At 40.4% G+C, this 25907-nt stretch overlaps 1 protein-coding gene across 8 annotated transcripts in view; it reads right to left on the bottom strand.

Moving 5' to 3' along the window:
- Positions 1 to 25907, bottom strand: part of SORBS2 (sorbin and SH3 domain containing 2) — a 382944-nt gene that overhangs the window by 102528 nt on the left and 254509 nt on the right. For all 8 annotated transcript variants that reach the window (XM_089669587.1, XM_089669588.1, XM_089669590.1 and 5 more), the window contains 2 exons: positions 21276 to 21405; positions 13942 to 14114 (listed from right to left, as the gene is read on the bottom strand). In XM_089669587.1, coding sequence (XP_089525713.1) covers positions 13942 to 14114; positions 21276 to 21405 — 303 coding nt within the window. The remainder of the gene's footprint in view (positions 1 to 13941; positions 14115 to 21275; positions 21406 to 25907) is intronic.

Here is a 25907-nt window from a genome sequence, read left to right as displayed (position 1 = left end):
GTGAATGACCTCCATAGAAAGCCATGTTATCTCCCTTGACATGCAAATCTATGCGTTCTGGAATGCATCAGAACTGCATCAGATTCGCATCAGTGTGAACCAGAGCTCAGGGGAACTCTGCTCTGGCCAGTAAATTAAAAGTATACAATGTATTAGAGTAGAAATGTTCTCCTCTGAGTTCAGGAATGAAAATAAATTGTAACATTTTACCAGAAGGAGCCCATTCTGTGAATGAACGCACACCAGAATGTTTTCACAGTGTCATAATCTCTCCATGTGCATTTCTTTCTTCGTCTGGTGCAGTGTTAGCATGTAAAAATCGAGTTATTTGAACTCTAAATTCATGTGTTATTTATCTCTTAGTGAACTGACCCTAATGCAATCCCAAAATCTCTTGTACAAAATTCAAGATGAGATTGTATCGAGTAAATACCAAACATGTCGAGCCTACAAGCTGCGGGCACATGCAAAACTACAAAATAGCATTATGGAACCCAAAATTATCAATAGGCAAAGTTTTAAATACTGTTACATCTCATCAGTTTAGAATTAACCATAAATGAAAAACCGATAATTACTGCTCTCATGCCAGGATATGAGATAGTACACTGTATTGCCAAAAGTATTGGGACACCCAACCAAATCATTGCATTCAGGTGTTCCAATCACCTCCATGGCCAGAGTTGTATAAAATCAAGCACCTAGGTAATGCAGACTGCTTCTACAAACTTTTGTGAAAGAATGGGTCGCTCTCAGGGGCTCAGTGAATTCAAGCGTGGTACCGTGATAAGTTGCCACCTGTGCAATAAATCTATCCGTGAAATTTCCTTGCAACTACATATTCCACGGTCACCTGTTAGTGGTATTATAACAAAAGTGGAAGCAACTGGGAACAACAGCAACACGAAGTGGTAGGCCACGTCCATAGCTAAAGACCTCCAAACTTTGTGTGGCCTTCAGATTAGAGCTTCATGGAATGGGTTTTCATGGCTGAGCAGCTGCATCCCAGCTTCACATCTCCAAGTGAAATGCAAAGCTTCGGATACAGTGGTGTAAAGCATGCAGGCACTGGACTCTAGAGCAGTGGAGATGTGTTCTCTGGAGTGAGGAATTGTGCTTCTTTGTCTGGCAATCTGATGGATGTGTCTGGGTTTGGCAGTTGCCAGCAGAACAGTACTTGCCTGACTACATTGTTCCAAGTGTAAAGTTTAGTGGAGGGGGATTATGGTGTGGGGTTGTTTTTCAGGGGTTGGGCTTGGCCCTTTAGTTCCAGTGAAGGTGGAAAGTGTCAGATGCAGTGGTGTAAAGCACACCGCCACTGGAATCTAGAGAAGTGGAGATGTGTTTTCTGGAGTGACGAATAATGCTTCTCTGTCTGGCAATCAGATGGACGTGTCTGGATTTGGTGGTTGCAAGGAGAACAGTACTTGCCTGACTGCATTGTGCCAAGTGTAACGTTTGGTCGAGGGAGGATTATGGTGTGGGGTTGGGCTTGGCCCCTTATTTCCAGTGAAGAGAACTCTTAAGGCGTTAGCATACCAAGACATTTTGGACAATTTCATGCTCACAACTTTGTGTGAACAGTTTGGGGATGGCCCCTTCCTGTTCCAACATGACTGCGCACCAGTGCGCAAAGCAAGGTCCATAAAGACATGGATGAGCAAGTTTGGAGTGGAGGAACTTGACAGTCCTGACCTCAACCTGAACATCTTTGGGATAAATTAGACAGGAGACTGTGAGCCAGGCCTTCTCATCCGCCATCAGTGCCTGACCTCACAAATGCGCTTCTGGAAGAATGGTCAAACATTCCCATAGACACACTCCTAAACCTTTGGGGCAGCCTTCCCAGAAGAGTTGAAGCTGCAAAGGGTGGGCCAACTCAATATTTCACCCTACGGACTAAGACTGAGTTGCCATTAAAGTTCATGTGCGTGTAAAGCTGGGCGTCCCAATACTTTTGGCAATATGGTGCATATAATGTTTGGCACAATTGTTTACATATGCAATCTACACTCATGTTGGGTTTGTATGCGGGGTGACAGGGCATTAAGGTGCCTACACTCTGAAGGAAGGAGCAACAGTGACACCTTTGGACAGCAGCATTGTCAGTCTGGGGGAAGGTAATGTTAGATGTGCTAGCAGATTTAACACATTGAAGCCAAACTCCAGCTACCACTTCATAGGAAGTTACAACAACCGTTTTTTTTGTTTTTGGAATAAAGGTTTTACATATATAAACAAAAGCTGAGCATTGTAAGTACCCCTGTCAGTGGCAAATGGTTTGTATCAACCCTCTAACTGCTTCTGGCTTTAGCGCCAGGTGAAAATAAAAGTAAAAAGTAGTAAAATTAATGCAACCACCACATCTAAGAATTAGTAAGCTGCAGTACAATAATTGTTTGCTTTTGGGTTTAATACCGCTTTAACTTTATTGCTATCACAAGTGGGGTAATTAGCCCTCTATGTAATAGCATTGGGCAGGTGAAAGGTACTCTTTATGGAGTTTATTAGACCCCAAATGTCTCCCTGCTCCAACCAAGTTCTGTGCGAATTCTGTACCACATCAGAATTGCACCCTGTTCATGCGATATGTTGATGGTGTGTATGTTAAGTTAACAACACCCTAGAAATTGTCCACAAAACACAGTGCAATTTGCAGAATCAGATCGCATAGGTGTGAACACCCATGCAATCTGATTCTAGTGCAGACCCAAAAAAAGGGTCCTGCACCTTTTTGTGCGGATGTGGTGCAATTTGAGCCATACATAATGTATGGCTCAAATTGCACCACACACAATTTGCATGTGATTTGCACAGGAATGCACAGGAGTGTGAACCTATCCTCAGTGTAACTCTGGCCAATGGTATTTTGATAACGAATGCACAAAATGATGAATTTTGCTAAATATTCTGATAATAATAAAATTATAAAATTATGCAGTCTTTACTTTGTTAATATTGTCTAGACTTCTGGGGAAGCCGCAAACAAGGGTTCACTGGATCCTCTTTTCTGCATACAATGATGTATTTTAAGGAGTAAAATTACAATATGTGGTTCAATATGTGGCGGCACAGTGGCTTAGTGGTTAGCAAGTCTGCCTTGCAGTAAATGGGTCATGGGTTTGATTCCTGACCGTGGCGCCTCCTGCATGTTTGCATGTTCTCCCTGTGCTTTCGTGGGTTTCCTCCGGGTGCTCCGGTTTCCTCCCACACTCCAAAGACATGCTGGTAGGTTAATTGGATCCTGTCTATGTATGAATGTGAGTTAGGAACCTTAGATTGTACGCCCCTTGAGGGTTAGGGACTGATGTGAATGTTCAATATATATATGTGTAAAGCGCTGTGTAAATTGACAGCGCTATATAAGTACATGAAATAAATAAATGTATTTAATAACATCATTCCGTATTTCACATGCCTGTGTTTATTTTTCTACACATTGACATGCTGATCAAACTGGCCGGAAAGTGATCAAGGTTTGGACAAACTATAACGCTGCTAGGGGAGTTTGCTGCTGTGGCACAAAAAAGATTTAAACCGTGTAAAAGCTGTCAAAAGGTCAAAAAGGTAAGATGTCAAAGGTAAATAATGAAAGTTTGTGATTATTCAATCATGACATAAAATAAAACATGCAGCCATTTCTACTGATAATTCACATGGGACTTCAGTAACATATTGAGCACAGCTGCAACAATCCTGTATCCTTAGGGTAGAATTTATCATTTGGCAGTGATAACAAGCACTGTGCATATCTTTGCGCTCATGCTGGCAAACAGCAATGCCCAACTTTTTTCCTTCACTGCCATATGCTTCATTTCCCCAGTAGTGCACTTGTTTATTCATATTTATTAAGATAGAAGTAAGTAAATAAAGTTGTAAATTCCTCAAACAGTTTGCTTTCTAAAATACATGCATTCATTAAAGGGAAGAGCTTAAAGTGGACCCGATCCTAAATGATAAAATAAAGCTATGGTAATATTGCTTTTCCTTTTACTGTCCAGTAACAGGGTGGGTGTGGGAAGGAGACCTGTAAGTGAAAGTGAAACTCTAACAGAGAAGGAGCAGGTCACTGCCCCTACCAGGCAGGACTGTGTTGTGCAGTGCTCTGTCAATCTCTGGACTAGATGTACAGAAATATAAATCTGTTTGGAGGGTAACACTGTATATACAGTATTTCATCTGTATTTAGCATTTTGACTGGAGTTCACTTTTAATCTAAATCCTTTTAAGGTAGTATTAATCTCACAGCATATTTTAGTTTAACACATCGTGAACAATAAAAACATTTCCCAGTAAATTATTTGTTGCATTTCTGCACTTGCAGTTACAACTTTGAATGCTACTAACATCTGCTCTCTCGGTGTTGCTTCCCTTAACTTCTGATACAGTGTACAGTGCAGTCTGGAGTCAGTCTGTTAGCCTTACATCCTAGGCTACAGAGCTGTGTGTTTATTTTGATGCACACAGTGTAGGGAGACACCATTCTATTGCCTACGTGCAAGGGTGGGGCCATAGGATCCTGCAAGAGAAAGGAACCATCTTGAAGTAGCTCCTGGGACAGGGGTCATGGCACCAGTTAAAGCAGAGCAGAGAAGCAAGTGAAATCTGTATTGTGATTAGGAAAATAAGAATCTACACAAGCAAACCACCAGACTCTGCCTTGAGAAAGTAATCCTGCAAGGTCCCAAAGCATATATCAAGATGTGCTAGTGGAGATTCTTATTTTTCCATGATTGGATGATGGCACCATCCATGGGAGTCACTACAGCACCCTGTATGAACTGTAGGCAAACCTACAGAGCTCTGAAAAGAAGTGGCATGGAGAGGAGGAAGCCTACAGGAGCGAGAGATAAGGTAAGTCAAATTACTTTTTGGTATTGTCCATTAAGGGATACAGCTTGAGGACAGTTAAGTAACCTAGAATTATACAGCCAGGCAGACAGACATTGGAAAACAATCAATGGCACAGGACTCCAAGGGGTTTATTTACTAAAGCTGGAGAGTCAAAAATCAGACTCCCTTCTGCATAGAAACCAATCAGCTTCTAACCTCAGTTTGTTCAATGAAGCTTTGGCAATGAAACCTGGAAGCTGATTGGTTTCTATGCAGAAGGGAGTCTGATTTTGGACTCTCCAGCTTTAGTAAATAAACCCCCAAGAGACAACTATTATCTGAAGATCATGTCGTCATCCACCTGCCTCTCCACCTCAGAGTAAGTTTCGTATTCATTAATAATTTACAAGGCTACCTGTGAATGGCTGCTCAGCCTGACTTGATTTTGTTCCAGCAGCAGATAAGGAGTCCCTGTACCGTTGTCTTAATACAGCACTGTATACTGTATGTGGTTGATTAAAAAAGGAAATAGTTATTTAGCCACTTAAGCGCCAGAAGATTTTAACCCCTTCATAACCAGACCATTGTTTTGCTATTCAGCACTGCGCTACTTTAACTGGCAATTGCTCAGTCATGAAATACTCTACCCATATGAAAATGTTTTCATATATCAGAAAAAGTTTTCCTCTTGTGGTATTTGATCACCACTGGGTTTTTAATTATTGTTTTATATATACACGAAGACCAAACATTTTGGAAAAAAAAATCTATATTTTTTACTGCTATAAAACAAAAAAAAAATCGAATTTCTTCATAAATTTAGCACACGATGTATTCTGCTACATCTCCTTGGTATAAAAAAAAATCCAATATGTGCATATTGATTGGTTTGTGTGAAAGTCTACAAACAATAGGATATATACTGGAATTTTTATTGATTTATGTTTTCTATACTAGTAATGAAAATGATCAGCAACTTATAGTGGGACTGTGATAGTGCAGCGGTTAATATGACACTAACTGATGCTGGGTGGGAACTGACTAAATTACATTGACATCACCAGTGACACTAATACAGTGATCAGAGCTAATAATATACACTGTCACTGTGCTAATGACACTGGCAAGGAAGGGGTTAACATCTAGGGGCAATCAAATGGTTAACTGTGTGCTTAACAATGTGTAATGTGTGCTGCTAGTACTAAGCGATGTGTTTGGTTTTTCACACTGTTTTAAAGGAAGACAAAAACAGGCACATTGTTGCTCTCCGTACAGAGCCCTGTGTTCTTAGTAAGCACAAGGCTCTGTACTGTCATTTGCTAAGCCGATTAGCAGGTTCTATCTATAAATCATTGGCTGGGACCCAGGGGTGGACTGACCATTTGGAAACTCGGGCACTGCCCGAGGGCCCAGGGTCAGTAGGGGGCCCCATGAGATGCCCCTGGTACCTTTTTCATAGGCTTTTTTCAGTTTGGGCAAGGACACAGGGGCCCCATGATCCCCAATTGCCCGGGGGCCCCATGAGTTGTCAGTCCGCCCCTGCTGGGACCTATAGACTGACTTGTGCTGTAGTGAATGACAGCACAGATGGGGCAGCACGTGCGCCCCCTACCTAGAAATGCCAGATCACGTACATATACATGATCCAGCAAAGGAAGACCGATTTGTCTCTTTTACTTCTGTTTTCACACTTTATGTAATTTGCATGCTGGCCACAAATATACACAACACTGCAACATACACAGAAAAGGTAGCACTGTGTTGGTGTCAGGTGGCTGCGCTCTGCTTAGCCCGAGCGGCTTTTATTTTTCTTGCCTCCTCCTTCTTTCTCTGGCTGAAGTTAATGATACAATTCTAATACGAAGGGGCACATGCAATGGCTGTGCAGGAAAATCACTTCCTCAGTACATTGAACAGCCAGTGCCTAACAGGGGGTCAGTGCTTTACAGCAGCTAGTGCAGCACAGCAGTCACTGCACCAGTTATGGATTTTCACAGTCTGCTGCTGCTAGACCAGACCTCCCTGACCATGGACTAGGAGGTCATGTATGCTACAAATGCTGAAGAACTTCAGGTGGATCCCACATTGAGAAGTCATTAATGATTTTGTCATGTTGCTTGGAGTAACTGGACCTTCTTCTGGATATCCTTCAGACTAAAGTCTTCCTTGGCAAAACTGCATAATCAAGTTTAGCAACCTTAATCCCAATGTTGGTCTTCCCTGCAAAACTCCATGCAAATTCTGGGACTGATGATATACGCCTCTGAAGTGGTTCCCATTGCTTTCCACTCAGGAATCATATAATGAAACAAGGCATGGAACAAATTCAGTCGGTGCCTGAACAAGATGATCTTGAACCTAGATGTCTCTGTCTTGGTGATTTTTGTCCCTAGCATTGTCAGACGGCAGGTATTTTTTAAATTTGAAGATTGCAACCATAGTCACCAGCCTTCTTGGTTCTCTGGATCGTCTGTTTGTTCAGGCTTGTTGATCTCAGGATGAATCAAGGTTTCCATCTACATCCTGGAGTTATGAGTTAACTGTCTGTCTGTCTGTTGTTCCTTCACTGGAGCCCCCTTCTAACTGAACATTTGGTCCAGGTTCAGACAATGCCATAGCTGTAGCTCACATCATTCTTCAAGGGGGCTTCAGCAGGCTGTGGCAGCTTCAGAGGGACAGTCTAACCTGTCTTGGATGCAGCTTCATATTTTAACATCCTCCGTAGTGCATGTTCCAGGGCAGGTAGATTTTCTCAGCAGACAATTTTGGGACGTAAGGAAATTATCACTCCATCTGTCAATCCATCTGGAGGTGTTCCAGGACATATGTTGGAGAATGCTGAATTTGGACTTGCTAGCATCATAGTTTGCCAAGAAGCTGAACAGTTTTGTTTTCAGGACAAGAAATCCGTGATAAATGCAGTAGATGTCCTGGTGGTGCTGTGGGATCAGTATACCCTGATCTTTGCCATTCCTCCACTTAAGCTCACAGCTTCAGACTGACCTCAGAGAGTGTTTTGTGCCATCTCTGTTCCTTTGTTAGCTGATACTCTGTGGCCTCTACCAGATGTTTTGTCTCAAGGACTGAACTTGCACCCTGCTTGTAGTACGCTGACTTTGACAGTCTAGCTATTGAGACCCAGGTTCTGAGACTTTTCAGATTCAGTTTTTCCAACCATGCTTAAAGCTCATACATCTGCTTCCCACAATGTTTTTTCACTTGTGTGAGTGGGTGGTTTCCTCATTGCCTGTTTCATGGGCCGAATTGCTTCTTTTCTCCTGTTGAGAGTAAAGAAACATTTGACCTTTATCACCATTAAAAGGTCAGGTGTCTGAACTGTCTGTTGATTTTCAATATCCTCTTGCCAATCATATGTTGATTTGTTTTTTCATAAGTGGTTGCAAAGGTTGCTTACACTGTTAGGCCTCTACTCCAATCATGGGTTTTACATTTAGTATTTTTTGTGCTAAAAGCTTTCCCCAAGATATTTATTTCCCTGTGTCAAGCACTGGTTCTCCCCATGGAAACTTCTCTCAATTGCCTGTATTTACTGAGACCCTTCAGAGTTTACCATTCAGTCATGGCTTCCTTTAAGCAGGTGTATTCTCTTTTTGTTATTGTGGAAGGTCCTAAATATTTTCAGATGAACTACAGTCAGGTCCATAAATATTGGGACATCGACACAATTCTAACATTTTTGGCTCTATACATCACCACAATGGATTTGAAATGAAACAAACAAGATGTGCTTTAACTGCAGACTGTCGGCTTTAATTTGAGGGTATTTACATCCAAATCAGGTGAACGGTGTAGGAATGCTGCTTGTGCACCTTTTTCTTCCACACTTTTCCCTTCCACATAACTTTCTATTAATGTGCTTTGATACAACACTTTGGGAACATCCAACTTCTTTTGCAATTACCTTTTTGAGGCTTTCCCTCCTTATGAAGGGTGTCAATGATGGTTTTCTGCAGAACTGTCAGGTCAGCAGTCTTTCCCATGATTGTGATTCCTACTGAACCAGACTGAGAGACCATTTAAAGGCTCAGGAACCCTTTGCAGGTGTTATGGCTTAATTAGCTGATTAGAGTGGGACACTTTGAGCTGAGAATATTGCACCTTTTCACAATATTCTAATTTTCTGAGATTGTGGATTTGGGGTTTTCATAAGCTGTAAGCCATAATAATCACAATTATGACAAATCACGGCTTGAACTATCTTGCTTTGCATGTAATGAGTCTATCTCATATATTAGTTTCACCTTTTAAGTTGCATTACTGAAATAAATGAACTTTTTCACGATATTCAAATTTTTTGAGTTTCACCTGTATTTCTTCTTGATAAGTTCACCTTTTGCAACATGTTACACCCTATTTAGGGTGTAACATATGATACTATACAGCAGCTGACCTCTGCCCCCTCATCTTCCCCCATGACAGAGGGCAGGGGTTCCTCTCCTCACACCCCTGTCACATTTTAAAATAGCGCAAATGTGCAGGCCACCACGGCAGACAGCTCGTAGTTCTCAATGAATGTCCTCATAATTCATTGACTTATTCTGCACTTCAGTAACTGTCTGCCCATATAAGAGGTACGGGAAAGACAGCTGTACTGAGTGTCTGCAAAGCTTACCAGGCTGCAGTGTAAAAACATAATATATTCACATTTTTTTTTTACCTGCAATATCATGTGCATTTTTTATTTTTTTAAGATGAACTTAGCATTTAATTGACAGCCCTACTGCTATCACAGGACAGGGGGACTCGGGAGCGAGCCTTCACGATTACCCCCATAGAAAGTAGCTTGCTATAAGGGCACTCGGTAGGGGAGAGGAGACAAGAGGCCCGAGGGGGGGGGGGGAATAGACAGGTGACCCAAGAAGTGGAGGATTGGATTGTTCTGTGCAACACCATTGCACAGAGCAGGTAAGTATGACAAGTTTGTTATTTTATTTTAAAATATAAAGCTTTACAATCACGTTAAGCCATTCCTTTATGGCTTTACTAGAGTGCTTGGATCTTTATTGTGTTGAAAGGCTAATTTCCAGTTCTATTACGACTTCAACAGATGGCCTCACATTCTTATCAATCACACTTATGTGATGCAGATTCTATAGCTGACCAAGCCCCAAAGCAGCAAAGCAACCCCAAACCATAATATTTTCACCATGCTTCACAGTTGTTATGAGGTTCTTCTCTTCCAATACTGTCTTCAGTTTTACGGAAACATGTCTAATGTTACTGTGACCAAACAACTCTTTGACCAAACATTGTTCCAGAAAGAAGTTTTTTGTCTATGTTCAAGAGCAAACTATAATCTTGCTGTACTACATTTTGGACAGCAAAGGCTTTTTCTTAGCATACCTCTCATGTAGGATACATTTGTGCAATTGCTTTCTGATTGTAGGTGCACTTTGACCCCAACTCAGTTACCTGAACACACTTTGTGAAATATTGGGATTCTTGGAGACAATCAGCTGTTGGATTGAATGTGCTAGGCCAGCCAGTACCTAGCAAATTCACGCTTGTTTGAAATCTATGCCTCTTTTAGTTTATTTTCACTTACAGTCGAATGATTGATTTAAAATTATTTGGCAATAATTTTTTATACCTTGCCAGACTCATGGGCATTGACAACATTCTTTCTGAGTGCCTTAGAGGGCTCTATTGAGCTTGACATGATGACATTACACATATCATTAGCAAAAAGAACACAGTTTGATGTGTAATTGTTCAAGTGTATTAACTTTATCTGTAAACACTATATGAATCAAGATCTAATGTTTGCCTGTTCAAAAAGAATACAAAAAACTCAATCCATCTCACTGCTCCTTCACGGGCTGTCCACCTCTACTTACCATTCTAAAACACTGATGAACAAAAAAGACAATGTCCATGATCTTCAGTCCTATGTTCTATTTAGCACTTACAGAAGCAAAACCATTTTTGAGGTGTTGGGCACTTGGTGTACTAGTATTGGTACTTATAAAATATTGGATACGGTATTTCTGAAAAGGAATATGAGCTACAAATAGACCTGGAATATATTTCCCAGCTGGCAATCTACTTGTGGTTACTGTTTCAGCTATAATTATGTTTAGAGATGTGGGAATAATCATTTTTTTAACTACCTCCCTGCTGACTCCTGGTATAAGTATACCCTACTTTTCAAGCTTTATCTGTAAGCTCAGTGTACTGTCACACATGTATTTTTTTTATTTTTACCAAGAGTACTAAAATCATCTGGAGAATAAATTGGCTTTTTGATACAGTCTCTGGAGTTATCTCAGTATAAAAGTGAATCCTGGGATTTGAAGAATTGAATTTCAGTCACAGAAGAAAAATCGCCTGACAGGTATTGATTTCAGTAATGGAAATGACACCCAGCATGGTCTAGACTGCAAGAAGCTACCTTTTCTATAGAATACAGAACCGTTTTATACCAAACTTTTGATTCCCACTGGGTGCTTTCTAGGTTGAACATTTTACCAGCATATATTATACATCACCAAAACACACAGCACTATTTATGCTAGATCACACAAGTGAGCAGTTTAATTCTTCTTTTCTGCTGGTTTTCACTGAGAATAGAAGAACCTCTGAAACACAGGGGTATCTCTGTCTTTCTACTGGGGTAACAATATAAAGATATTATTTAAAGGAGTAGAAATTAGGGTTGCACCAATATCGATATCTGTGGCGATACTTAACATTTGCACGAGTATTGGTACTCATGCAAATGCTCCGATACTAAAAAACCGATACCTTCAGGTTCAGTTCTATCAGCTGTCAGCAGGATTCCCCCCGCTGACAGCTGAAGTGTTAACAAAAGAATGCCAGCCGTTATCAGCTGTTAAGGAGCGGGGCCACCGCCAGATTCCCCTACTGACGGCTAAAAAAATTTACAAAATAAAAATTGCGGCAGTAGTTGTCTATCCATTTGACAGATCCTCGATCCTCTGTTAGCCCCTGTGCTATGTGAGGCAGAGAGCAATGTAAAGTCCTGTGTACAGAAGGTGATGAGAGCTCAGCCAGCACCTCTCTCTCCTCTTGCCGGCAAGTTGTCCTTTGGTAGGATACAGTTGGACAGCCAGCTCAGCTTTCTGCTTTGCCGGTAAGAGTACAGCGAGGAGCAGAGAGCGGGAGAGGTGCGGGCTGAGCTCTCTGCATCTACTGTACACAGGACTTTACAGTGCTCTCTGCCTCACATAGCACAGGAGCTACCCGAGGATCGAGGATCTCTCAGAGTATCTGGTGGGGAAAGCACAACCCATACCTCCTTCTGGCTCTCTCCCCACCCTGCTGCTGTCACTACTGTAGAGACAGAATTTGTAGGAGGGGGGGATTTAGGGGGTTTGTGCTGGGAGGGTGATTTGGGTGGGGTTGAGTGGGGGGTTGTGCTAGGAGGGGGGATTTGTGCTAAGAGAGGGGATTTAGGGGAGGGGGAGCTACAACCTACAGACAACTGAACTCTGCCTCACAGAGTACATTTTAGAGCGTGTTCACACCAAATGCATTGCGGTAACATGCAAAATCACGTGTTTTCCCATATTGCACACAAATGTGCTGCCTTTTACAGACACGCATGGGTGTCATTAATTCTTAATCCTCTACCACCCCAATGTAACACTCCAACTCCCTAACTCCCTCCCCACCTCCCAAACCACCTCTCTACCTACGACGAGTACTTGGTATTGATGCATCCCTAGTAGAAATCATACTTTTGATATATTTTGAATATTTTCTATATAGAATGTATACTACAGTATGCTTTTTAATGGTTTTGACATACCTGATAGTTTATTTGCAGTTTTGCATAATTTATATACAAGAGAGGATGAGGTATGTAAGATATATATTGTGATAGTTTTATTGTCAATACTAGCTATTGTCCAAAATGCATTATCTGGTATTATCACATGAAATTTGGGAACTGATATTAACGATGTACAGCAGGGGTCTGCAAACTATGGCCCTCCAGCTGTTGAAGTACTACAAGTCCCATCATGCCTCTGCCTCTGGGAGTCTTGCCTGTGCTTGTCAGAGTCTTTCAAGGCCTCATGGGACTTGCAGTTCCTCAACACCTGGAGGGCCATAGTTTGGAGACCCCTGATGTAGAGTGTCAGAGGTCATCTGAATCTTCTTGACCAGCCAACTCCCTGACCTCAAACAATGTTCCCTATGTTTCAAGTGTGTGACACCCCTGAACATCCAAAAAACGTTAAGTGAGGTTTAAGCCCTGACAGCTAAAGTGTCTGTCTCAAGGTATACAAAGTAAAATAAAGGGTAGAATATAAATCGCTGTAAGTGGTTCATAAATCACATGCAGGAATAAGCACTTGAGCTGTAATGATGATATAACAACATAAGCTGCATTCTGTAAAATTTAAAAATGTAACTTTTCAAGTATCAAAAGGTTAGCTGGTAGAGGGTATTGGCAAAATCTATAGACAAAAACAGAAAACCCCTTTACATTTCAAACAATATATCAAGCAGTGATCATAAAATACACTGTAGGCTGCCATTTCCTATTATATGAAGAATCCATTTACTAAACAGTTGAGGAATATACCTGTACTACCAGAGTGAAATAAAGAGTGTTTCACGAAATAAACCCTATTTCAACAGGGCTGCTTTATAGCAGGGAAATAAAAATTGTGTTCCAGCACTATTGTGTCCTATTTGTTCCAGTGAGAGACACATAGTGTACAAACAGATGTGAAGCCCCAAAGAGCCATTGTACCAGTGTGCTAGATCTAATATCGGATAGGTTACTTTATGTCATAAAAAATGTGTCAGATGCTCATAGAAAATAGGGTTGTGTACATAACTTTAATAAGGCCAAATCAATGCAAAGAACTTTTTCAGCTGCTGAGATGTACCATCTCCCTGAAAACATATTTTTGGTCTCAAATACAATGCCAGTATAGGGAGTATAAAGCTTGCCGTATATGGAGTATAAATCCTTCAGTATAAGGCTACTCCTAAATACGAAAACAAAAAATATTCATGTTTTTAAAAATGACATGTCATATAATGGCCATTTGTATCTATGAAGGATATTTTGCACAACAAGCAGCAGTGTAAAGATGGTTACATTCTTCCTACCGTTCGAATTGCTGTTGGTATTCCTGACTCATCAACTGGTCCAATCCCAGCATAGTGTGGAGCTTTAATGAGTGTGACTTTCTTCTCCTCCTCAGAGATCCTGCAGATTGGTATAGTGCTGCTGCTTCGGCTAACTTCTGACTGATACTGCTGGGAGTAGGAGTCTGCAGAATCTACAGAAACAGAAGAAACGTGACTTGAAAAGGTTTTTTGCTATGTTTTAAGAAGGGTGAAATGTAAATAGACACAAACTGCTACAGTGAAGGAAATAAGTATTTGATCCCCTGCTGATTTTGAATGTTTGCCCACTCACAAAGAAATGATCAGTCTAAAAATCGAATGGTAGGTGTATTGTAACACTGAGAGACAGAGACAGAATAGCAACAAAAAAATCAAAAGAAATTCATGTCTAACAAATTATGCACTGATTTGCATGTTCATGAGAGAAATAAGTATTTGATCCCCTATCATTCAGCAGGATTTATGGCTACCAGGTGTCTTTCATGCAGGTAACAAGCTGAGATTAAAAGCAGTCTCTTAAAGGGAGTGCTGCTAATTTCATTTTGTTACCTGTATAAAAGACACCTGTCCACAGGAGCAATCAAACAATCAGATTCCAAACTCTCCACCATGGCAAAGACCAAAGAGCTGTCCAAGGATGTCAGGGACAAGATTGTAGACTTACACAAGGCTGGACTGGGCTACCAAACTATCGCCAAGGAGCTTGGTGAGAAAGTTACAACAGTTGGTGCAATCATTCGCAAATGGAAGAAACACAAAACAACTGTCAGTCTCCCTAGGTCTGGTGCACCGTGCAAGATCTCACCTCGTGGAGTGCCAACGATCATGAGAACAGTGAGGAATCATCCCAGAACTACACATGAGGGTCTTGTCAATGATCTCCAGGCAGCTCAGACCACAGTCACCAAGAAAACAATTGGTAACACACTACACCGACAAGGATTGAAATCCTGCAGTGCCCGCAAGGTCCCTCTGCTCATGAAAGGATATGTCCAGGCCCGTCTGAAGTTTGCCACTGAACATCTGAATGATGCAGGGGAGGACTGGTTGAAATTATGGTCAGATGAGACCAAAATCGAGCTCTTTGGCATCAACTCAACTCGCCGTGTTTGGAGGACGAGGAATGCTGCCTATGACCCCAATAACGCCATCCCAAATGTCAAACATGGTGGTGGAAACATTCTGCTTTGGGGGTGTATTTCTGCTAAGGGGACAGGACAACTGCACCACATCAAAGGGACGATGGATGGGGCAATGTACCGTCAAATCTTGGGTGAGAACCTTCTTCCCTCAGCAAGGGCATTGAAAATGGGTCATGGATGGGTGTTCCAGCATGACAATGACCCAAAACACACGGCCAAGGCAACAAAGGAGTGGCTCGAGAAAAAGCACATTAAGGTCCTGGAGTGGCTTAGCCAGTCTCCAGACCTTAATCCGATTGAAAATCTGTGGAGGGAGCTGAAAGTTCGAGTTGCCAAACGTCAGCCACCAAACCTTAATGACTTGGAGAGGATCTGCTAAGAGGAGTGGTCCAAAATCCCTCCGGAGATGTGTGCAAACCTGGTGGCCAACTACAGGAAACGTCTGACTTCTGTGATTGCTAACAAGGCATTTGCCACCAAGTACTAAGTCATGTTTTGTGAAGGGGATCAAATACTTATTTCTCTCATGAACATGCAAATCAGTGCATAATTTGTTAGACATGCATTTCTTTTGAATTTTTTGTTGCTATTCTGTCTCTCAGTGTTACAATACACCTACCAATCGATTTTTAGACTGATCATTTCTTTGTGAGTGGGCAAACATTCAAAATCAACAGGGGATCAAATACTTATTCAAATACTTATTTCCTTCAATGTATATTTACTTTATGGTAATATTTATACTAGTTCATGCTGAAACATACAGTTGTGGTCTATCATCTTTAAAGTGAAACAAGAAAAACAGATCATTTTTAGTTTTGGATATCGTTTTAGGAAGGTGTGAAAAAATGGTGTAAACTTAGAAAGCTTTCAGAAATAGAAGTGTTAACAGTTTATATTTATCAATTAACAAAATGAGTAAAAAAAGGTAAAGGAACGGAAGTTAAATTCAAATCTAATCAATATTTGGTGTAACCACCGTTTGCCTTCAAAACAGCATCAATTCTTCTAGGTATACTTGCACACAGTTCTTGAAGGAACTCGACAGGTTGGTTGTTCCAAACATCTTAGAGAACTAACCACAGATCTTCTGTGGATGTAGGCGGTCTCAAACCTTCTGTCTTTTCATGGAATCCCAAACAGATCAATGATGTTAAGATCGGGGCTCTGTGGGGGCCATGTCATCGCTTCCAGGACTCCTTGTTCTTCTTTACGCCAAAGATTGTTCTTAGTGACATTGGCTGTATGTTTGGGGTCGTTGTTCTGCTGCAGAATAAATTTGGGGCCAATCACATGCCTCCCTGATGGTATGACATGATAAATAAGCATCTTCCTGTATTTCTCAGCATTGAGGACACCATCACACAATGAGGACTGTAGATGCAGTGTTCGGCCCAGGAACTTAATGGAGAACTGATGCTCTTCTAAAGGCAAAGGGTGGTCACACCAAATATTGATTTGATTTGCATTTCTCTTCTGTTAATTTACTTTTTTTTTTTACTCATTTTGTTAATTGATAAAGATAAATTGTTAACACTTCTATTTCTGAAAGCATTGTTAATTGACAGCATTTTTTCACACCTGCCTAAAACCTTTGAACAGTACTGTTGAAACTATGCCCAGCAGGAGAGGATTTTCACTTTCTGTCTTGTCCTTCTATGGAGATTCCCCTTACTTTCTATATTTTGGACACCAGTACAGGAAATGAAGGGAGTTCTTTGCCTAGACAGCAATTACACCTGTATACTATTTAAACACATTTAGTGCGTCCTTCACTTGACAGTGCCACATTCAAAATGCTAAAATCTTACATGCACCTGGGTTAGGGGCTCCTAGGATACCTTAAAGCACTGGATTTAAAGAGAAGACTGATAGATTGGTACATCCTGTGATCTAGTCTGCACTTATCTGGTTATTTTTGTTTTTCACTTGTGGTTACTGGTGCACTTAAAGAGTAGTCAGGAATGTATTTAGGGTTTCCATAACCCAATTGTGGAATAACTGCTTTCAAGCATAACACCTTTTTTGTAACGGATGCAGTAGTTGGGTGGAATTAGTGGTCTTGTGGTCTCAGAGAATAATAAAATGCTATCATGATAAACATGTAAGCAAAACATACAAAAGTCAATGGAACTGGATTTTCCCTAGTTTCCAAATACTGATTAAAATGGTGGTATATTTGCCTAGAGTTTTTTTGACTTACACATACACTATATTGCCAAAAGTATTAGGATGCCTGCCTTTACACGTACATTAACTTTAATGGCATCCCAGTCTTAGTCTGTAGGGTTCAATATTGAGTTGGCCAACCCTTTGCAGCTATAACAGCTTCAACTGTTCTGGGAAGGCTGTCCACAAGGTTTAGGAGTGTCTATGGGAATGTTTGACAATTCTTCCAGAAGCGCATTTGTGAGGTCAGGCACTGATATCAATAGAGAAGGCCTGGCTTGCAATCTCCGCTCTAATTCATCCCAAAGGTGTTCTTTCAGGTTGAAGTCAGCACTCTGTTTAGGCCAATCAAGTTCCTCCACCCCAAACTCAATTATCCATGTCTTTATGGATCTTGCTTTGTGCACTGGTGTGCAGTCATGTTGGAACAGGAAGGGGCCATCTCCAAATGGTTCCTACAGAGTTGGGAGCATTAAATTGTCCAAAATGTCTTGGTATGCTAATGCCTTAAGAGTTCTCTTCACTGGAAATAAGGGGCGAAACCCAACCCCACACCATAATTCCCTCTCCACCAAACTTTACACTTGGCACAATGCAGTAAGGCAAGTACTGTTCGCCTTGCAACCACCAAATCCAGATACGTCCATCTGATTGCCAGACAGAGAAGCATTATTCGTCACTCCAGAAAACACATCTCCACTGCTCTAGATTCCAGTGGCGGTGTGCTTTACACCACTGCAGCTGACACTTTGCATTTACTTAGTGATGTAAGGCTTGGATGCAGCTGCTTGGCCATGGAAACCCATTCCATGAAACTCTCTACACACTGTTGTGCTAATCTGAAGGCCACGTGAAGTTTTGCATGCTGAAGTGCACAGTGCGCAGAAGTGGCCAACTGTCTGCAGAATCAATAGCTAATATTGATTCTGCAGACAGTTGTCCACTTCTGCGCAATGTGCACTTCAGCATGCACTGACCACACTCTGTCGTTTTACAAAGCTTTACACTTTGTGGCCAAGTTGCTGTTGCTCCCAGTTGCTTCCACTTGGTTATAATACCACTAACAGTTGACTGTGGAATATTTAGTAACAAGGAAATTTCACAGATTAAATTATTGCACAGGTGGCAACCTATCACGGTACCACGCTTGAATTCACTGAGCTCCTGAGAGCGACCCATTCTTTCACAAATGTTTGTAGGAGCAGTCTGTATGCCTAGGTGCTTGATTTTATCACCTGTGGCCATGGAGGTGATTAGAACACCTGAATCCAATGATTTGAAGGAGTGTCCCAATACTTTTGGAAATATAGTCTATATTAATCACTTTCATCAGATGCTAACTGAATATAATAAATCAGCTGAACATGGTTTAAAAGCTTGTGATAGTTGGTGAAATAAGATATGATACCTATTTCTACACTACAGGACTTTTTACAGCAAAATATTCTTTCCAAATACTAGAACAGTGTTTTCCCTCCAAGAGACCCATGGCAAAATGTTTTGTCACTGCCAAACATTAAAAGAAGAGAATAGAGATTTCCCATCATTCATTACACTGAGCAGTCACACAACATCCTCCTACATTACAATGGAACATTTCATTTTTCAGCTCAGGAATATAAAAGGTTATACAAATTAGGGTGGGCCCCAGAGGCCATTGAAAAGCAGTGTCAAGAACAATAAGTGTCTCAAACCACAGGAGCAGTAGGCAATTGTCTGATTCTGGCAGAATATCAGAGGTCTCCTTTGTTTCCTAGACTCTTCTTCTGGTTACATTGAAATTAGCCACATTCCTCACACAGCCCAGAGGACACATTCACAATGTAGTAAGTGCACCTCTCTACACTCAACCACCTCATTTTTCAATTCATAACTGCAGCTGTTGCTCCTTATTACAGACAATGAAAGCTCAAAACTTGGACAGTAGACTATATATGATCTACATAGCTGCCAGGTGTAAACATGTTCTGGATGCCAACAGTATTCTCATTTACATATTTGTCAATCAGTTAGTACTGAGCTGAACAATGCCTAAAATGATTAAGTACTACTAAACTGTAGTTTTATACATTTGGTTTATTCTTCTGGCTAATGGTGTAGTTAAAAACCCAAAGTAAGCAGAAAAAAACAATATATTTACTTAAGGGAAGAAGAAACAAAAATGTCACATTGTAGAGTTTAATTCAAATATATCATATATTTAAATGCAAAACTTTAACTGCAAAGTGTCAGTAAACTCTCACCATTGCAAACTATCAATAAATGCAGTATTGCATGCTGTTCATACTCATTCACTGTGGGATTTGCTTTCTGTATTCTGCAAAAAACCTAGTTGATTCTGCTGTTCTCTATCTCCCCCTTCTGTCCATGTCCCCAATGCAGCTGGGGATTTTGCAGAGCAGTTTTGGCAGCTAGTGCAGTGTTTTTCAACCTTTTTTGTGCAAAGGCACACTTTTTTCATGAAAAAAATCACGAGGCACACCACCATTAGAAAATGTTAAAAAAATTTACCTCTGTGCCTATATTGACTATATATATAAAGTAATTCTCTTGAATAGGAATCAAACACAAAGAAATTATTTTATAATTACTTTATTATGAAATAATAAAGTATTTTATAATTGGACCCGGGGGCCGGACCAAGAGTAGATGAATGATGTGTATGTGTCATCCATAGTAAGTATAGTAATATTCCCCCATAGTAAGCATAGTAATTAATCCCCCATATAGTAATTCATCCCCCATAGTAATTCATCCCCCATATAGTAATTCATCCCCCATAGTAATTCATCCCCCATAGTAATTAATCCCCCATATAGTAATTCATCCCCCATAGTAATTCATCCCCCATAGTAATTCATCCCCCATAGTAATTCATCCCCCATATAGTAATTCATCCCCCATAGTAATTCATCCCCCATATAGTAATTCATCCCCCATAGTAATTCATCCCCCATATAGTAATTCATCCCCCATAGTAATTCATCCCCCATAGTAATTCATCCCCCATATAGTAATTCATCCCCCATAGTAATTAATCCCCCATATAGTAATTCATCCCCCATAGTAATTCATCCCCCATATAGTAATTCATCCCCCATAGTAATTCATCCCCCATAGTAATTCATCCCCCATATAGTAATTCATCCCCCATAGTAATTCATCCCCCATATTAATTCATCCCCCATATTAAGTCCCCAAGCCCCCCCTGTGTCAATTCACTTACCTTTGCTCCGCGCGTTCCTCTCGCCGTTCCGGTGTGAAAGCATGAAAATCTGTCTCCTATGAGGATCTGTCCCCCTCGACGTATCTGCGCATGTGCCAGTTTCAGGCATTAGCAGCCGATTGGCGATCTCCGGCACATGCGCAGATACGTCGAGGGGGACAGATCATCCTGACAGTATCACGCTCCGCGGGCCGGATTAAAAGGTCCGCCAGGCCGTATACGGCCCGCGAGCCGTAGTTTGCCCATTGCTGTTCTAATGATTGGTCTATTTGTGAGCCGAGGCCACATGTTACGGATGAAATTGCAATTTTTCCCACGGCACACCAGACAATATCTCACGGCACACTAGTGTGCCGCGGCACAGTGGTTGAAAAACGCTGAGCTAGTGCATATGCTCAGTTTTCAGCAAGTTTCCCACATGTGGGCATATACACAGTGGTAAATGACAGCCCCTGTTATTATTAAGACACATGCTGGAGGGGCATGACAGAGCCTGTGACTGGCAAAAATCCACCCACACCATGTGGTTGCCAATAAATAATAAAGATTTGATTTCAAATTTATATTTGTATGATGATTGAAACAGTTTATTGATATTAATTATTTATTTTTACTCTGTATCCCAAAGGCTGTTTTTCTTAGCTTAGAAGTATTACGAGGATCATACAAAGAAGAAAAGTGCTTGTTTTACTCAACCACATTTACTTTGCACAGCTTAAAAATTAAGCCCAATGGGCAAATACAAATTAATAATGAAACATTTCAATTTAACCTACCCAATGTTCTGCCCTGCTGCATGGCAATGCTGTTGGAGTTTAGAGATGGCGGAGAGGGATATGTTGGAGAAAATGGCCTCTGAAAGTGACTGGATGGGCTGCCTGAGTTCCCATTAACTGTGACTGGAGTCTATGAAAAAAAAACACATTATAAAAGCAGTATACTTAATATTAAATCAGTTACAATATATGACAACACACAGCAGCACAGAAAGCATTAAACTTTATCAAGAAGACATCATCTAAGATCATTTCAGTACACAAATGCAGTCACCTTCACCCAACATAATCACTACATAGATTGCATTTGTGGGTTAGTGTGTTACAAAACAAAAACACACAAAAGACAGAATCACACAGTATATTATATTCTAGTACATGCAGTCCTTTTTTTCCTGCTTTGCTGTGCTACATAAAGGCTATACTTTACTTTTCTTCCTCATTATGCAAGTCCATGAGGTAGATAACCGACTGAAAAACACACTCTATACATGCTTGATATAATTTCTCAACAGTTGTTGTATTAATCAACAGAAATATGGAAAAGCTAAAACATGAAAGCCACACCAAAAAGTACTGTGAATTAAAAAGAGTAATAACTAAAAGTTATTCTAAAGCTTAATTTTTGGGGGTATAATAAACATGTCATACTTTAACTGCTCTGTGCAATGGTTTTACACAGAGCAGGCCCAATCCTCCTCTTCTCTGGTGCTCCTGCCTTCTCCTCTTCGGCATTTGTGTGGGCTTGATCTTGAGCCATGTTGCCTGTGTCCATAGACACAGACAGCACAGCTTGGACCCACTTCCCCGCTCCTTCGTCACAGGATTTGATTGACAGCAGCAGGGGTCAATGGCTGCTGCTGCCTCTCAGTCTTGTGAGGAGAGAGGGTAGAGAGAGCCGCAACTCTCATGCACGGTGCTGGATCGAAATCAAGCTCAGGTAGGTATAATCGGGGGTTGGACTGGGGAGGGATCCTAATAACAAAATATTTTTTTTTACCTTAGTGCAGAGAATGCCTTAAGAACTTTAGCCTTTGGAACGACTTTAAAGTATATACTTAAAATATTCTGTAGTTTCCTTGAAAAATTAACTATATCTCGGCTTCAAGTAAATTTGCCACAATTGATACTGAAAATAGTTGTTCTAAAGTTTTTATGAATGGCAAAGATAGATTTATAGAAAGTGGCCATACAACCCCCCCATTAAGCCTATAACACTGGGAAACCATGTTAAAGAGTAGATTGTTTTAAGACTCTCCAGGGATCTCCAGATATTGTTAGAGATCAGTTTGATCCTTGTGTCAAACTACATATTCAGCTGTTATCTGAAATACATTTAACAGAACTGGAAACAATGTCTTTCTTGACAACTGATAATATCCCTACAGACTGCAAGCAATTAAGTAGAACGGCAGGCTAGGTCAGTGTACTGCAATTTCTTGCTGTTCTCACAGCTGTTACAGTGCTTATTGCTGTAGCGTACTGTTATGAGAATCACTTCTGAGCAGTATGTTTCAAGCTCAGCAGTTTATCAGTTCATAGGGAAGCTCGTCATCTCTTATTTAGTAGCTTGTTAGATGAATTTTAAACAAGAAAAAAAAATGATAGTCTCTGAAGTATAGTGAGATGTATAATCTTATTAGATTTTTAAAAAATATTAACACATCCCAGATTACTTATTCTACTGAAACCTTCTAATGTGTAATAAGATCTTCCTGAACCCCTTCATTGGGAATTGTGGAACCCCAGCTAACTCCAGGAAGAAGGATGCTGTGCAAATGATGCTGTAAATATAGGTAAGTTGCATTGGCAGATCCACATTTTACAAAACGGACATTAAATTAAGATGTACCATTGTTTTAGATTTGGAAAACACACACAGCACAACACAATGATACAGAGCGTGGGTAGCTTGTCATAGCTTTAAAAAGGGTGTATAACATACATAGGTGTATGGATTTCACACAACCTGACCAATGTTGAAAACCATACTATTGCTAATGGTCATCAGCTTTAGGACAAGTGTCTGGAAGCCCTTGAATCATTCACATCTGTATCAAGAGGGGCTACAGACTATATCTAAAAATATTTTAAATACCATAGAGGTTTATTAAGCATCCACCCTGGACAAAAGCATCTACCTACGCTCAGAACCTTGTGCAATTTTGTACTAATTTTCTCTTTTTCTTCTTTTTTTTCATTTTCCCTTTGGCCCCATTCACACTTGAGCATTTGCAATTTCGAGCAGAATCGCTGCAATTCTGCCTTCGATGCCAAAATGCTCTGTACAAATGGCAAATTGCTACACACCCATTCGAGTGCCATTCAATGGCACCAAAACAAGGTGTGGTTCTGCTGCGATTGCTGCGCAATAAAACATGCTGCAATTGCAGTAAATCGCATTGCACGAACCTTGTCACGCAAAAGAAGCTCCTTCTCCTTTTTGAGCACAAGCTTTCGCACGGCAAACATGACAATCATGGCAGAACCACACCGCATTTTAGTGCCATTGAGAATGAATGGCACCCGGACAGGCATGGTGTGATTTGTCATTTGTGAAGAGCGTTTTGGGATTGAGGGCAGATCGCAAACACTCGTGAATGGGCCTGTTTTTTGTTTATCTGACCTCTTACAGGTCTTTTATCCAAACAATGTCTGACTATCCATGGATTTTATATTGCTACTTTATAACACAGGATGATTTTGACTTTCATGTACCTACCTCTTTATATGTACTGTATGCTGGTATGCCTATATGTTACTCTGTGCTTGTTATACACCATATATTGTAACCCTTGGGATTTGTTTGAATATTTTACTATTTTTATGTACAACTTTGTACTTGTATTCTTATCTCTCACTATTGAAAATAAAAATATTTGGAACGTTAAAAAAAAACAAAACGAAAATGTACATAAAATTAGCAAATGTGTATCATACTTTATTAGTAACTATAAGCACAAGGTTCTAAGCATTTGTGCAACTAAAAGTAAAATGTAATGCAATGTAGACTGGTACATTTTGGTACAATGCAGAGGAGGAAGCTAAGGGTGCTTGGCAGTGCAGGCAACAGGAGCTCAATGTATTCCAGATATGGGAACATAGATGGAGAATGAAGAAAGCATTTTGTGCAGACTGTACTTTACTTGTTAATCAAACTGCTTTCTTCACATTCAGGGCTACGGCTGCACTGTACATTCTACAACCAAAAAGCAAACACAAATGTTGCACTCTGATACTGCCTCTCTTGCAGTGCTGCCTAGGCACTGGTCCAGAAGTGCCTTGGTGATGGTCAATATAATCCTCCTCATTCATCTGACGCTAGCTTTTTAACAGCCTGACAATCTGATGTCATGCTGTATCAATCACCTAACAATTTCAGGTAGTTCGTGTTCAGACCAAACTGGCTGATTGGCTGGATTCAAGAGCAATCATGATGAGCAATGACAAGCATCTTAATGAATGGAAATGAATAATATTTAAAAACTCTAAGACACGTTGTCATAGCATTCTAACAACAGAGCAGCAAATTGCCATTATTGATGTATTTTGGGGGATATACACTGGTATAACACACATAAACAGCACATGGTACTAAAAGATATTTGCTTACCCTGAGCAACAAAATATGTATGACAATATTTGCATTCCAGTTGTGAAGCAAAATTAAACAGTATTTGGTAGCATGTAAGAAAACATTAAATATAGTTTACAAGTATATCCAAGATACTTGAGAAGTATGTCTTGCATTGACTACTGAAGGCCCTTGAAAAATATGGAATTATAATGTATGTTGTGTTTAAACATAACCATTTCTCACAAGATGTCAAACATGGTGCTGAACGTTATATTGTTTGTCGTTTGTAAAGTTTAATGTTTCTAAAGTTCTACAGTGGAAATAAGAAATGAGTTTCTTCTTAGTTAGAATGCTCTGATATTTACAAGCATCTCCATTTGGGATAATAAGCACAAATGAGAGACAAAAGTTGGTGTAAATCCGTTTCCCTTCTCACATCGTCTATATTGACTAAAATATTCTGATGTGTCAGCTATCCTAAGGCAATCGTACTATGATAGGTGAGTCCCCCATCTGTTATTCTTCATAAGATAGAAAGCTGACCATCTGTGGCCAGATTGTAAAGTAAATAGAAATCTGCTGTCCGGCATTTCAAATACAAAGCAAGTGCAGAAAGACAGTCCTCAACTCCCCAATGTTCCTCTGTCTTCTTGTCTCTGAGACAAAAAATTAGGGAAAATTTGCTCATCAGAGATGCAGAAAGCAATAACAACTAGACACATTTTCAAGGCACATTAGGTACAGTATATGCCGTCAGGGAACCTGCCAAAGGATTATTCATCATATGTTCAGTGGTTTTGAGGGATTTACAATTATACCCCACTCAGATACTTGACACATTCAGTTGGTAGGGTGCTGACAAATTGTTGTATACATTCCCAGAAAACATTGTTGGTTAATTCTGAAAGAACTTACTCAACATGCCCAACACAGTGAAATCCCTTCTCTTCCCTACCCCATCTAAAAAAGTAAAAAAGATTATTTAATCTGGATTTGGGCTTTGGGTTTAGCTGAAAATCTTTGCACATCAATGCATGTGACTAGATCTGTCCAAC

Source organism: Staurois parvus, unplaced genomic scaffold (assembly GCF_062004578.1).
Source record: "Staurois parvus isolate SC_StPar_1 unplaced genomic scaffold, SC_StPar_1.0 ptg000080l, whole genome shotgun sequence".
In the NCBI taxonomy this organism is placed as follows: Eukaryota; Metazoa; Chordata; class Amphibia; order Anura; family Ranidae; genus Staurois; species Staurois parvus.
Note: the sequence above shows the minus strand (reverse complement) of the source record. Positions and strands in the feature narration are given on the sequence as shown.